Raw genomic sequence first — 12,502 nt, 5'->3', positions numbered from 1 at the left:
GAACCTCGCCATAACGGGAAGGGAGCAAGATATGTGTGAACGAAGACACCGTATTCACAAGAAGCGCCATTGTTCATTTCAAACCATCGAGCTGGCATGGCAGAGTGGTTAGCATGCTCGTCTCGCACTCTGGTGACCGGGGTTCGATTCCCGAACTCGACCAATTTCCTACTCGATTTTATTTATCTGGCCTGACTAGAAGGGTTAATTAGGCCAATTCGGTAATTAAGCAATTGACTAAACTCAGTCCCACTTACTCGGAGCAACACTATACGATCCCTTTAATTGGTTGCATGATCACTAGCCAAAATACAATTGCCCCCGTTTGAAATTCGCGCACTATGCCGTCACGACCGTTTCGACCAATTGAAAAGCGTGACATTTCTGTCGACAACTGATGCTTACAACGATGAGGCATTAAAGGCTTCCGCCTTAATTGAAAAACAGCAGGATTTTATTCACGACGTTCCGCGGCTGGTCCTCCAGCCGGAACGTCGTGAATAAAACCCTGTTATGTTTTTCAATTTCTGGTGACTTTATGTTATATTGATCAATAAGCTGCCAATAAATTAATATATATATATTGAAACTTGGGAAAAAACCCACCCGGCGCCTGTCCGTTGTCTCTCGTCTCTTTTTGTGTCGTGAAATCATTTGCGCCTAGGTGGGTTTTTTTCCCAAGTTTCAAGATGGAAAACCAACTAGCCCGTAAACATGCCTTACTGAGATAATATATATATATATATATATATATATATATATATATATATATATATATATATATATATATATATATATATCGCATGAACGGTTTGAAAGATCGAATTGTTTCAAGCGTTTCAAAGGTTGCTCTACGTTCATGCTACTACATACCGTGCCAAGATTTCACTTTGCGCTCGATTATATAAGTGTATATATATTTGAAAATGCCAATCTTTTTGCAACTTCCGGGGAGCGGCTAGCGGGTAACAGAGCAGGCAACAGGCGCTTGTAGGAGCGAGCAGCGCTTTCTGCTGCCGCGCGCATACCCAGCAATTCTGGACAAAGTCATTTTTCAACGGGAACCAGTTTATGAACGCAATTTTTTCGAATATTGTAGTATTTCACCATAACAAACGATATATCCGCAGATACCCCGTCTGCAGGCTTGAATTTTTTTTCTATTAACGTTTGTGCTGCCGTCAAAAGCGTTCCCCATTGGTTTTCTATGGCAGTCTTAACTGCTCGGTGAATGTGATGGAAGCACTCTAATAGAGAAATTTTACTACACATCGGAATGCTGGACCATTACCTTCAATATTTCCATACCAATATCTAACAATATTTCAATATTCAAAATTTTGTCCAAGAATGTTGGACATATATGTTTCGGCATCGCCTGTGTGCGGCCCCAAAATTTCTAGCGCTGCAGCAGCGACGAGATTTTCATTTGCGAAAATTTAAAAATTATACGGATAAAACTTTTGAGTGGTCTGCAAAGTTCTTAATAAATGAGAAGCTTAATAGTAATTGTTAAAACGTTCACTTTCTAGTCTTAATTAACAATCCTGCTGGTTAAAGCATCTGTATTTTGATGCACACCACTGCCGACAATGCTATGGCAAAGAGAATGGTCTTCTAAGTCTACAAGTCCATTTTAAAAATTCCTAACAGGCTTAGGTGAAACAGCCTGCGTATGCGTTGAACAAGTTTGCCTGTGCGTGCTGTGCGCCGAGCCTTCTCTGGTTACTCGTCGTGACCTGTGGGGCGTGTATAGTCTAGCGCAAGGCCCAGTAATGCCTGCTGAGCACACACTCTCACCGTCCGGTGGGTGCTGACGCGCGCACGCAAAGGGGCGCTGCTGGCATATACCGGCGGCAGACGGCCCGGCCGCCGCATAAGCAGCGACCGAAGACGGACCACGGGCTCGTCGGGCGACGATGCAGCCCTCGGGGCGGACTCATCTTTAATTCATGCGGCGCGAGCGCTATATGGCACCGTCCCACGGGACTGGCATTCCGCCGCGGCTACTCTCTCCGCGTTCCCGCGCTGACGGGAGCGTTGGGTGGGGCAGCAGGCCCCCGGGCTGCGGTAATTAAAAGTGGGCCTCGCGGATGCGTGGTGGCCGCGGCTCATCTTCTGCCCGAGACTTCACCGCGACGCCGTCCACCGCTGGTGTCGCCGCTTCCGGCAACTCTCTGGCCAGACGGTGGCTGCTTATTACAGGTCTCGGCCGCCTATGCCATATGGTCGGCAGGCAGCGAAAATTGAGCCCGACTGTTCTCCAACTACAGGCGGGAGCCGGGTGCAGAGGCGAGCCCACCAACGACAACAGGACCCTCAAAAGCGCGTACGCTCATTGCACAGGTGCATCAAAATTCTCATGCGGGCGGCGGAGTTGCAGCTATGAACCTTGGTGATAATGCCGCACGCGAATAGTGTACAGTGCCCTATACCCTATCGGCTACCTCAACGCGGCCGTTAGAGGGTTTGTCCACCCATCACCTTCTCTAAAAGGACACAGCGTGGCTTTGGAGCGTCGTTCGCAGATGCGAACCGCAACATCGCTGCCTTCCATATATGGACGCCGAACGTCGCCGGTAGCACGCACACATGACGGCACGTAAAGAGTGTGCCTCGGCGGCAGCATGCACCGAAAGCCACGTTAATTGTGCCCGAGAACCTCGGGGCCCGTGGGAGGAACGCGTGGCGTGTGATGGATGCCCGTGGCCGACGCTCCGCGGAATAAGAGACGCGGCTAATGCACTTCTCCACGCTGGCGTGTTGCGGCCGAGGAGCTTGCAGGCTGGCCCACTTGTGGCCGCCAGCAGCAGCCCCCAGCGGCCGAGGAGAAGCTCGGCATTCCGCCGCCTCGAGCGAGATGCGCGCGGTTCTCGCCGAAGGTGTGTCCGCTAATCATGGGCTCGGAGGTGGCCGCATCGGTCCGCGCCGCCGATGACCCCGCCGCGGCCACTGCTGCTGCTGCTGCAGGGGACGCGGTTTTGCGGAGGTACCGCACTACCGACCGAATCCTTCGGTGCAAGCGCTCGTTGCTTCGACAGTAATAACAATTCTATCCGTCTCATGTGACACTGAGAGGATTCTCAGTGGTCATCCTGCTTCTTTGTTCGTTTCTTTCTCGCAAATGTTTGTTAATGGCATAACGCAGCGTATGCATCGAATAAGTGTATCTTTATCGCGCTGCGTGCTCTCATATGCAGCTGTTTAGTATAGCACTAGCAAAGGGTGTGTCTTGCCTCATCTTCCAGTTAACGTCGAAAAAAGGAAAAAAAAAACGCTGCACAACTTATACGCCTGCACAAGTTATCGTTCCCCTTTTGTACCAGTGCCAGAAATCAGCATCTGCTTGCTTGCAGTTTGGGGCTATTTTGTATTGAGTGAAGTGTACATGTACTATCGGTAGCAAAAGTTTCATGGACGCGAGTTCTCGGTAAAACATTTATTGTAACTCTACCTCGCTACCCAGTATTCTTAACACAGAAATGAACACGCGTATTCGTACGTCACTTTATCTCTTCGTAGACATTTCAGGCGATTGGCTAGCGTTGCTGCACCGGAATGAATATTTTTTCGCACACCGACGTCCCGTAAACTTTTGGTATACTCTTGATGTAAGGTGTCTGGGCAGTGTTCTGCACTATATTGATTTGTCACAACGTGCACATAAGGCAGAACAGCTTATGTACTCAAAATGCAAAATAGATTGCGAAACGTTTTTGACTACACAGGGTTTGGAACGTGTACTGGCGTACGGCCAATATCTATTTTTTTGCCCGACTTCATAGACAATACATGAACGAGAGAAAAGATGTGAAATGAAGGCAGGAAAGCGGACGGGAACATTGTTGTACTGCGCACGACCAAAAGTTTTCCTGCTAGATGCCTGGCCACGTTTTTACAAGTCGCGACATCATTTGAAGTGCTCATGATTATAAATATATCAAAACTTCGTGTGGCCGCGTTCACCTCAACCATCTATAGCGCCCACACTTCTGTCTTTTGAGTGCCCCTCAGTACGAGCGGAGGAGTGTCTTCGCTACAGTGTTTCGCCGCGCAGTAAACCAGAAAGGCACCACGTTCAGCGCGTTCAGCCAAGGCAGCACGTTCAGCGCTGTGTGTGTCTTTTCTATCTGTGTCCCTGTCTTTCGCGCTGTTTTAAAGAAATCATGGTTCACCAACTAGCCTGCACGTCTACACCAGAGCTCGCTTGCACGAAAACAAATATAAGACTGTAGAACTTGTAATGCGCAGAATATAGCCAACCCCTATATACAGTCTTCATAGATTACGCGAAAGCAGCTGGCAGAGGAGCTTTTGTCCTGCAGTGGGCATAGTCAGGCTGATTACGTTGATGGTGCTGATTAATTAATTCTTAGCCTAATCTCATTCGCGGCCTTAACCATCTTTTGGTTCTGAGGAAAGGAAAGACGCATAACTGCTAGCGTTGTCGGTAGACACCTGAACCGCGCAATGGCAAAAAAAAAAAAAAACACACAAACACTAGCTGGCAACTGAGGATTTTAGTCGGCTTTCGTGTTTTTTCTTTTCCCCTCACGGCCAAGTGGAAGGGCCCACCCACAACGTCAGCCAGTTAGGCGCATTTCCTTTCCTCCAAACCAAGAGAGTGTTTAGACCGCGAATATGATTAGTATGGGAACTATAATATAGACAGTCTTATTTTCTTCGTGCAAGCGGGCCCAGCTTTCGCATAATGTCGCGACGAAAAATGTAAAATAGGCACGCAAAAGTGATCTGGTGTGATATTGTTTCGAATTGCACCGCACACTGTTTACGTGTAGACCTAACGTGATCTGATCAATCAGCAAACATGTCGCTCTTTGCAGACGATCTTTTCCCAGCTAACTTCGGGTTCGAGGTCATGCAACTGGCTCGACCGCTTCTACGCTGCTCTCAGGGTGGTAGAAGCCCTGTTGTCATGCAACGGCCCTTTGAGTGATGATTGCTGTCGTTAGCTTTGAAGCACGTTCACGCCAGAAAGAGAGCGTTTGCCACCGTGCGTGCTCGGTAGCTCGAGGAGCAGAAGGCGTAGGCTGTTTCGTAGCTCGATCCCTATCTTAAACGGCTCACGACTGGGGAATGAATATGGAGAACCCTTATGACACGGGTGAGTGGATCGGAACGCCGTGTGTGTTCGCTTGCCTCCGCTGTCGTGCGAGCCCAATCGCCGAAACGTTGTCTTAGGGGCGAAATAGCGCCGTTATCGAGCAAAAGGGAGGGTGATAAAATCGGAATTTAGGCGTTGTTTGCCGAGGGTGTACAGTTTACACAAGTTTCACCAGCTTGCATTAAGAACGACGCATTTAGAGAAATGACTGGGCTAGACCGATTTCAGTGATTGACTGCACGTTAACGAGCCCCCAGTCGCCCACGGGCACGTCAATCACTCACTCTTCCCGTGGAAAACGAAACTCGGCGGCAGCACCCAAGAGTGGCACCCCCGCTTCTGAACACAGCAGCTGCAGCTCCAGTTCACGGAAAAGAAAGCCAGCTCTGGGATGAGGAACAGCGGCCTGTTGAGCCAACGGGGCCAACCGAGCGAATCGCGCAGCCTACGCGATATACCGGCGGCGTTCTCTGGCCGAGGTTGTGCAGCGGCGTGGCGCGACTGCGACCCGCGCTCTTTGTTCCGTAGCCGGCTCCTCCGAGGAGTGTCGCGTTCGATGGGCTGGGGATGATTGACTGCCGGGCCTCTGGCGCACAATGCCCTTTTGGTGCCACGTTACGAGAACCGGCACGGAAATTACGCGGGAAGTTCTGGCGCCGTCCTTTGTTCTGGGCCGCGGGGCGCAGCAAAAAAGGGCCGAGCGGAAAAGGAGCAGGGCCGTTTCCCAGCCGTGTGCGGCAGCACCCAGCGCCAGCGAGGAGGCCCTCAATGGATTAGTCACGGTGCGCCCCGTATCGCGAGCTCGTTTGTTACTTTGTGCGCGCCGCGGTCCTCCCCCCTCGGCGCCGACTTAGCCCAATGGGATTTGGCTCAGCCGCCATCCCCGCAGCGCGGCGACGGTCCAATGAGCGCCGCCCGGAGGAGGGCTTCGGCCAGCCGCCCAGACCGCGGATCAACATGGCCGCGCCGCCTATCGATCGTCTTCACGACGTTGCCATGGCGGCGCGCCGCGACACGCACTGGCCACTGCGTCCAGCGTCGGCATGCACTCGGCCACTCGGGGACAAGTGTCCATAACAGTCGAGCCATGACTTTTTTTTTTTTTCCCATCGGGGCAATCGGGTCTAGACATTTCAACATCGGCAGTAATTTTGCTCTGTTTGGGGCTGAATACGTTCAAATTAAAGCTGACAGTCTAAGGTATCAACCAGTTCCTTGCATAACTGTACATTGGCGGTCAAGATTGTTCGCACAAAAATTACTCCCAGTCACGTGAAGCTTCCCCTGAAAAAAAAAAAAAAAAAGGTTCCCATTACCACGAAAAATAGGACATATCACTGCCCTTACCTCCGAATGCAGATGCCTCGCCACCTATACGTTGCCACGTATTTTCATTACAGAGTTGCTATTTTTTTCTTTACCACGCAGTGCTTGTGCCCATGTGGTCTCGTTAGGTGACAGTTGTATAGTCCCATAATTAAACTGTCTTGCAGGAGCGGGTCAGAAATGTTGCCACATGCGTCAGTAATCCAGTTTTGCAGAAAGGCATTTGCAGTAAGAAAACAAAACAAACAACAGAGACTTTCTTATCCCAGTGATTAGAAAATGAAAAAAGAAAAAAAAAACTCTCGAAGGCTTTCCTCATTGACGTCCCGGTGCAGCCATGAGCTATGGGACCTCCTTCTGTATTTTCGCTTATTTGATTTGATCAACACTTGATATCTTCATGCAAATGAAAGAAGGAACAGCCACCGAAACCAAGGGAAGCGCAGAGGCATGTTTTTATTTTTATTTGTTGTGTTGATCGATGGAAAACTATGAGTGTAATAACTTTTTACCTGAAAGATAACAGAAAAATGTTCCCTGCTTGAGTTTCCCTCAGCAGGCATCTTCGTCACCGTCAGGTGCAGGCCCGCGCAGAAAAATAAATAAAAAAACATATACATCACGCGTGCGATCAGGTCGTTTAGAAAAGACTTGTTGCCTTGGATGACCTGCTCCTTTAGCACCCCATTTGCACACTCCGTATAATCATATATCGCGTCTCACACGCAGTCTCGCCAGCCTTGGCCACACGCTACGTTCACTGTAATTGCGTCGACTGGAATATCATCATTTTCCTGTGGGCCGCAGCGGTAGCCTGCAGTCGTTTGGGTATCCGCCTCGCATGCAGGAGGTGCGTGGTTCGATCCCCAGTGCCACCTGGTACCCAGCGGTGATACAATGGGTACAAGCTTCTCCCCTGGCCTGGTGCTCGGCTTCTCTAGGGTGAAATGCTTGGTAAATGGGTCTTCGACCCCACCTTGAGCAAAAGAAAAACCCTTGTGCCATGGCGTTCTTTGGCCACAGAGGCCCTTGCGCCATGAAAACCCATCATCATCATCATTTTCCTATGTTCTGATCGACACAGTGTGGTACAAGAACAGCTCAAGCCAAAAAGTGCCAGACGCACGCCTAAAAAGACACGTTTTGCAGCTAAGAAACGTTCAAGCGCACTGAAAAAAAAAAAGACACCGTAAAAAATAGGGCGAAATCAGAAAGCTTACTTTGAAACTGAGTTGCACTGGCCTGTCGAGAGGCGGCTCCTGACTATTCGTGCGATATAATTCTGGCGTTTGCCATGTCCAATGTTCTTGGACAAAAATTTTGACTAGTGGCAAATTGTAACGTACTGTAACGGAAATGTCGGAGGTAAGGGTCCATTCTTCCGATGTATGTCAAAATCTTGCTTTTAAATTTTTTGCCATCGTTCGTATGGAGCAGTTAAGACGGCCGTAGAAAACCAATTGGGAAGGCTTTTGGCGAGCAAGAAACGTTAAGAGCAAAGAAATGCAGGCCTGTCGATGGGAGATCTGCGGATGTATTGGTTCTTATAGTGAAATCTTACAATATATGAAAAAATTGCGTTCATAAACTCTTTCCCGTTTACTGCATACCCAGAGTTGTTGGGTATTATGCTGCACCGACTCCAGAATCCCAGATATAACAGGAATTATAATCCGGATCTCCCACTTCCCTTACAAGTTTTTTTAGATAGTCTGTAGACTATTCATAGATGTTTGTCTATAAAGTCTGTAGACTTTCTATAGACAAATCTTATAGTCTAGTCTATAGACAATACAAATCCCATAGACAGCATGTATGTATATGCCATACGCTTTTAGTCGACTTGCCTCTTCATAATCTATCGACTTTCTATAGACAATAGTAAATATCTATAGGAACGCGAAAGAGTCTATAAGATGTCTATAGACCAGTATTGTAAGGGTACGGCTTGGCGCATAACCGCAGGCGTTGTTTCGGGCTGTGAAACATCGAATAATCAATCCGGCAACCTTCGTGACACCACTAAACTCAGGGGACTTCTTTGTTTAAATCTACGCTGTGCACGAAAACTATACTATCGCTAAACTCGGGGACTTCTTTGTTTAAATCTACGTTGTGCACGAAAACTGTATTTTGTCACGCGCAGCCAGTTTCCAGACTTGTACTGCTGATGTGAGCACGTGAGAGCACCGCACTTGCGGTTACCGGCTGCTCATGCAGCTTCTCCTTCAGACCCGCAGAAAGGGGGCACAGAACATTTGTGTGGGCCGCGGCTGCTGTGTCCTTAAATATCGGTCCTGTCGTCTCTTTTTCACACGGGAGGTGACCGCGCTATTGAGGCCGTCTGCATTGCAGCTTTGTTGCAGGCCGACATCTTATCAGTCGGTAAAGCGTCACCCGATGTGGTACCACAGTTCCACGCCAGAGTATTTTCTGGGTGGAAGAATAATAAAGGGACTGTTTCGTATAGTCACGGAACCGTATTCTCCTTGAGCTGTAATATGCTCCGGCATCGATGCGTGGGTTCTTAACCGGACAAAAGCAGCCCCGTGAGGACATGCGTGATGGTGTAGGGAGGCACCGTGTCGAAGGAACATCAACTCGGAACAAAGGGAAACAAGCCTTTTATTTTCGCCCATTCTTCGTCGTTTGGGAAACAAGCTGGAGCCAAGCGCTGTTTAAGTCCAACAAACTCGAGAGCCATCTTTTCCCTGGCGACGTAGGGCGCCCGTGGAGAAAATAGTACCTGGGGCGAATCCTCCCGGCGACGCTTGCCATTGTTCTCGCGGCCGGAGGCGCCTCGTTTCTCGCTGCTACCGTTTCCACGCCAAGCGTCGGGCTCGCTGGAGAGCGGCGCAGTTACATCGCGTGGGAGGACGCCGGGGCATCAAACTGCGGAAATGGCTCGTTGGCGCAGCGCCCGGCGCTGCGCCGCCCATCGCCGCCCCGTAGCCGTAATCGCGCTGGGTCCGCGCGCACGTCGCCAGCGGCTCCCCCCTTCCGCCCCCATGACAATGGGCGCGCACGCAGGTCGTCGCCGGCCGGCCGACGCACAAACGTCATTTCCGGTGAATGGCCGCGCACTTCTCGAAGATGCGCGCGCGACTCCGCGCGCTAGGAAACCGCGTAAATTGCTGTCTGCGAGCCCGCGGGCCGCAGAAGACACCCGGTCAGCGGCCATCATTCATCAACGCTGCCCTGCGCAGGGGCCGCCCGCCGCCGCCGGCGCGAGCGTGTGCTCGGGGAGTGTCCCGTGGGGCCAGTTCTAATTTCCAGCGAACCCGTATTCCGTAGAAAGGCATCGGCCCGGCGATTGATTTATGGCCGCCGCCGACAGGCGCGCCTGCAGTGTGCGGCGGTGTAAACAGCGCGCAGACGAGCTCGGCCCACCGCTCGCGCATCGCGGCCAATGCAAGCGGGCCGGCAACGCCCCCGTCACGCGAGTCCCTTCACGCCGGACACTCGGGGCCTGCGTGTTGCACGCCGGGAACGGGGCCCCCTGCGAAACTCATTGTCTGTCTTCCTTTTCTCGCGCAGGTGCATATCAAGTCCAGCTTCATCATGAACGGAGTCTGCGTCCGGTACCGAGGATGGATCGACCTCGACCGACTGGACGGAGTCGGCTGCCTGGAGTACGACGAGGAGAGGGGACGGGTAAGCACCAAAGCCAGCCTTTGTGCCTTGCGGGTAAATATATAGGAGAAGGCTTCAGCGCTTAGAGTCTAAATACTACGCAAAAAAAAAAAAAAAACAGTACCCACTCGTTGTCTGGGATGACAACTTTATATGGCTTCTCCAGAACTGGAGAAAGAAGTGTACTTTAAAAAGATTATTCAGCCCATTTCATCCACTCCGCGGGAAAAGAGTTTTAAATGCTGTCATCTGCTTCCGTCTTCACAGAGCCGTTCCTGTTTTTCATTTTTAGCAAAACGCTGAAGGTGTGCACTGGGCGGACGTAGGTTATTACAAGAAACCGCGTACGCTATATTGCTGTTATATAGCCCTGGGACTTATACGCCTACTAAGCGCGCAACAAAATTTAAAATATACTCGTACTTATTTCCTAATTGGAGGGTAATATATAGGGTAATCTGTGCAACGTTGGACCTGTGCATACACTGGTTTTGGATGTACGGATATGCGGGGTCATTGCTACTGTGTACGCAACCCGAATTATTCTGATCGCGCTTTCCATGAAGATGTGCTAAGTTAAAGGGCAAAGAATGGAAGACAGGCTGCACCCTAGCGCTGGCATCGGCCCCGTAGGCTTTGTCCTCCACCGCAAGATTAGTGTTCATTATAAAACGACTACTGTTATTAGAGCCCCGGCGAGAAACCTCAAATGCAGCGTAATGGCAAAGTGTTTACCCTATGCCCTGTGCGCACGGAGACCAAAAATTACGCCTCTTCTTCCAAATTTCGCCGCTTCTGAGGCATCTTTTTTTTTTTCTTTTCCCATCGCCCTTCGGCAGCACTCTCAGAACCCCTCGCTTCGTCGCATGCTTGTGCAGTCAAGGCCGATGCGCGCTCGCGTTCCGCCGATTCTTCCAACTTTCGCTGCCGCCTCCGCCGCGGGCAGCGGCGCCCTCGCACCCCATTCATTAATTAGTGGACGGCCTAAAAGCCGACCCGGAATAACAGTCTATCCGCGCTCGCTCTGCGGTGCACACGCGTCGCTGCCGGTCGGCGCGCGCGGGCGGCCGACTGCCGCTAATTGTTACCTCCGCACACCACGCGGCCATGACGAAGCGGCCGGATTGTTTCGGTCGGGGCGGAACCACCGCCGAGCCGGGGTCCCGCCCAGCGCTGATGGAGCTGCGGCGCTCGGAGCCGCGCGGACACCTGACCGCTGCCGCCGGATCGCATTCCGGCACCGACGCGGCTCGGCCGGTGCCCACACTCCGACCCGCTCCGGTCGACCAAGAAGGCGGGCGAGCACTCTTCCGCGAAACCCTGCAGGGCCATCTATCGTAGCAGCTATGCGCAGCTGGCCTTCTTCGGATAATGCATTTTTCTTGCGGCGCATTTTACGATCTTGCACGACAATGCCTTGCGCAAGTTGCCGGGACACTGTCCTCCTCCTCCGAGGTGATGTATAATCGAAAGGGGACTATACTTGCAAAGGCTCGGATATTGAGGGGAAACTCCTCCTTCTGGGTCAGACAAAAGAGCCACGGTAGATGTGTTCTGTGCATAGATAGTATTACAGCATACATTCCAGGCGCAGGTGCGGCTAAATATTACGATGTACTCTTCGGCGTTTTAAATTTTATCACGAAAATTCTCTAAATTTTCCGTATACGGAAGGTGTGATGGTTTGTCGGGCTCATACGCGAGCGCTCCTGCATGAGCTAACAGGCGCATAAAGTACTTCCTTTCGATTAGAAGGCTCGTGAAGAATTTGATCGCCGAAGCGTGCTCCGTCAAATTGTGGCCGGTATCTGTACCCATTGCGCCTAATATTAAGGCCGGACACACAAAGCAACTTGAATGTTAACAAGTTCCTTTCGTGTTTGTTCGGTGCGACTCGCGCAACGGACAGGGCATTATTTGCAGTGACGAGGCTACCTTACGGATAAAAGGCTATGAATCTCTCCGTCGTTCACAGAGCTTCGAGCTGAACACATATTCCGGAAGAGCTCTGCGATGATGACTTCTTCAACCTTGAATTCGTACCAAGTGAAACGTTTCCATTTGCACGAATTAAGCATTGGCGATTTCATTCGACGTGGGGACATCTTTTTCCCTTATTCTATCGATCTATACTCGATCTGTCGATAAAATCTGCTCTCTCCAGCTCGCCCAGATGTCTCTTCTTCATTTCTTCAGACGTTTCAACAGTTCGTCGAAACCGACTTAAACATGTTAACTAACCTATCATCTCACCCATGCACGCTGCATGGACAATAGGTGTGTTTTTTTTTCTTCTTTTTTTTGAGCGGAAATTACGATTTTGAAGTTCACTCAATGAAAACTGATGCGTTGTTGGGTGTTGTTGGGTGATTGGGTGCATATTGAAATTGGCGTGCTTGGACGTGGATTTGACCCGCC

The 12,502-nt window shown here is 50.7% G+C and overlaps 1 protein-coding gene across 1 annotated transcript in view; it reads left to right on the top strand.

The window, feature by feature from the left end:
• LOC149350616 (protein big brother-like) overlaps positions 1-12,502 on the top strand; it is a 56,807-nt gene that overhangs the window by 30,159 nt on the left and 14,146 nt on the right. Inside the window, exon 4 of the mRNA XM_089579688.1 lies at positions 9,989-10,105. Within this exon, the coding sequence (XP_089435814.1) occupies positions 9,989-10,105 (117 nt within the window). The remainder of the gene's footprint in view (positions 1-9,988; positions 10,106-12,502) is intronic.

The sequence above is a fragment of the Amblyomma mixtum genome, chromosome 3 (genome assembly GCF_055824585.1).
Source record: "Amblyomma mixtum isolate Tamu chromosome 3, ASM5582458v1, whole genome shotgun sequence".
In the NCBI taxonomy this organism is placed as follows: Eukaryota; Metazoa; Arthropoda; class Arachnida; order Ixodida; family Ixodidae; genus Amblyomma; species Amblyomma mixtum.
Note: the sequence above shows the minus strand (reverse complement) of the source record. Positions and strands in the feature narration are given on the sequence as shown.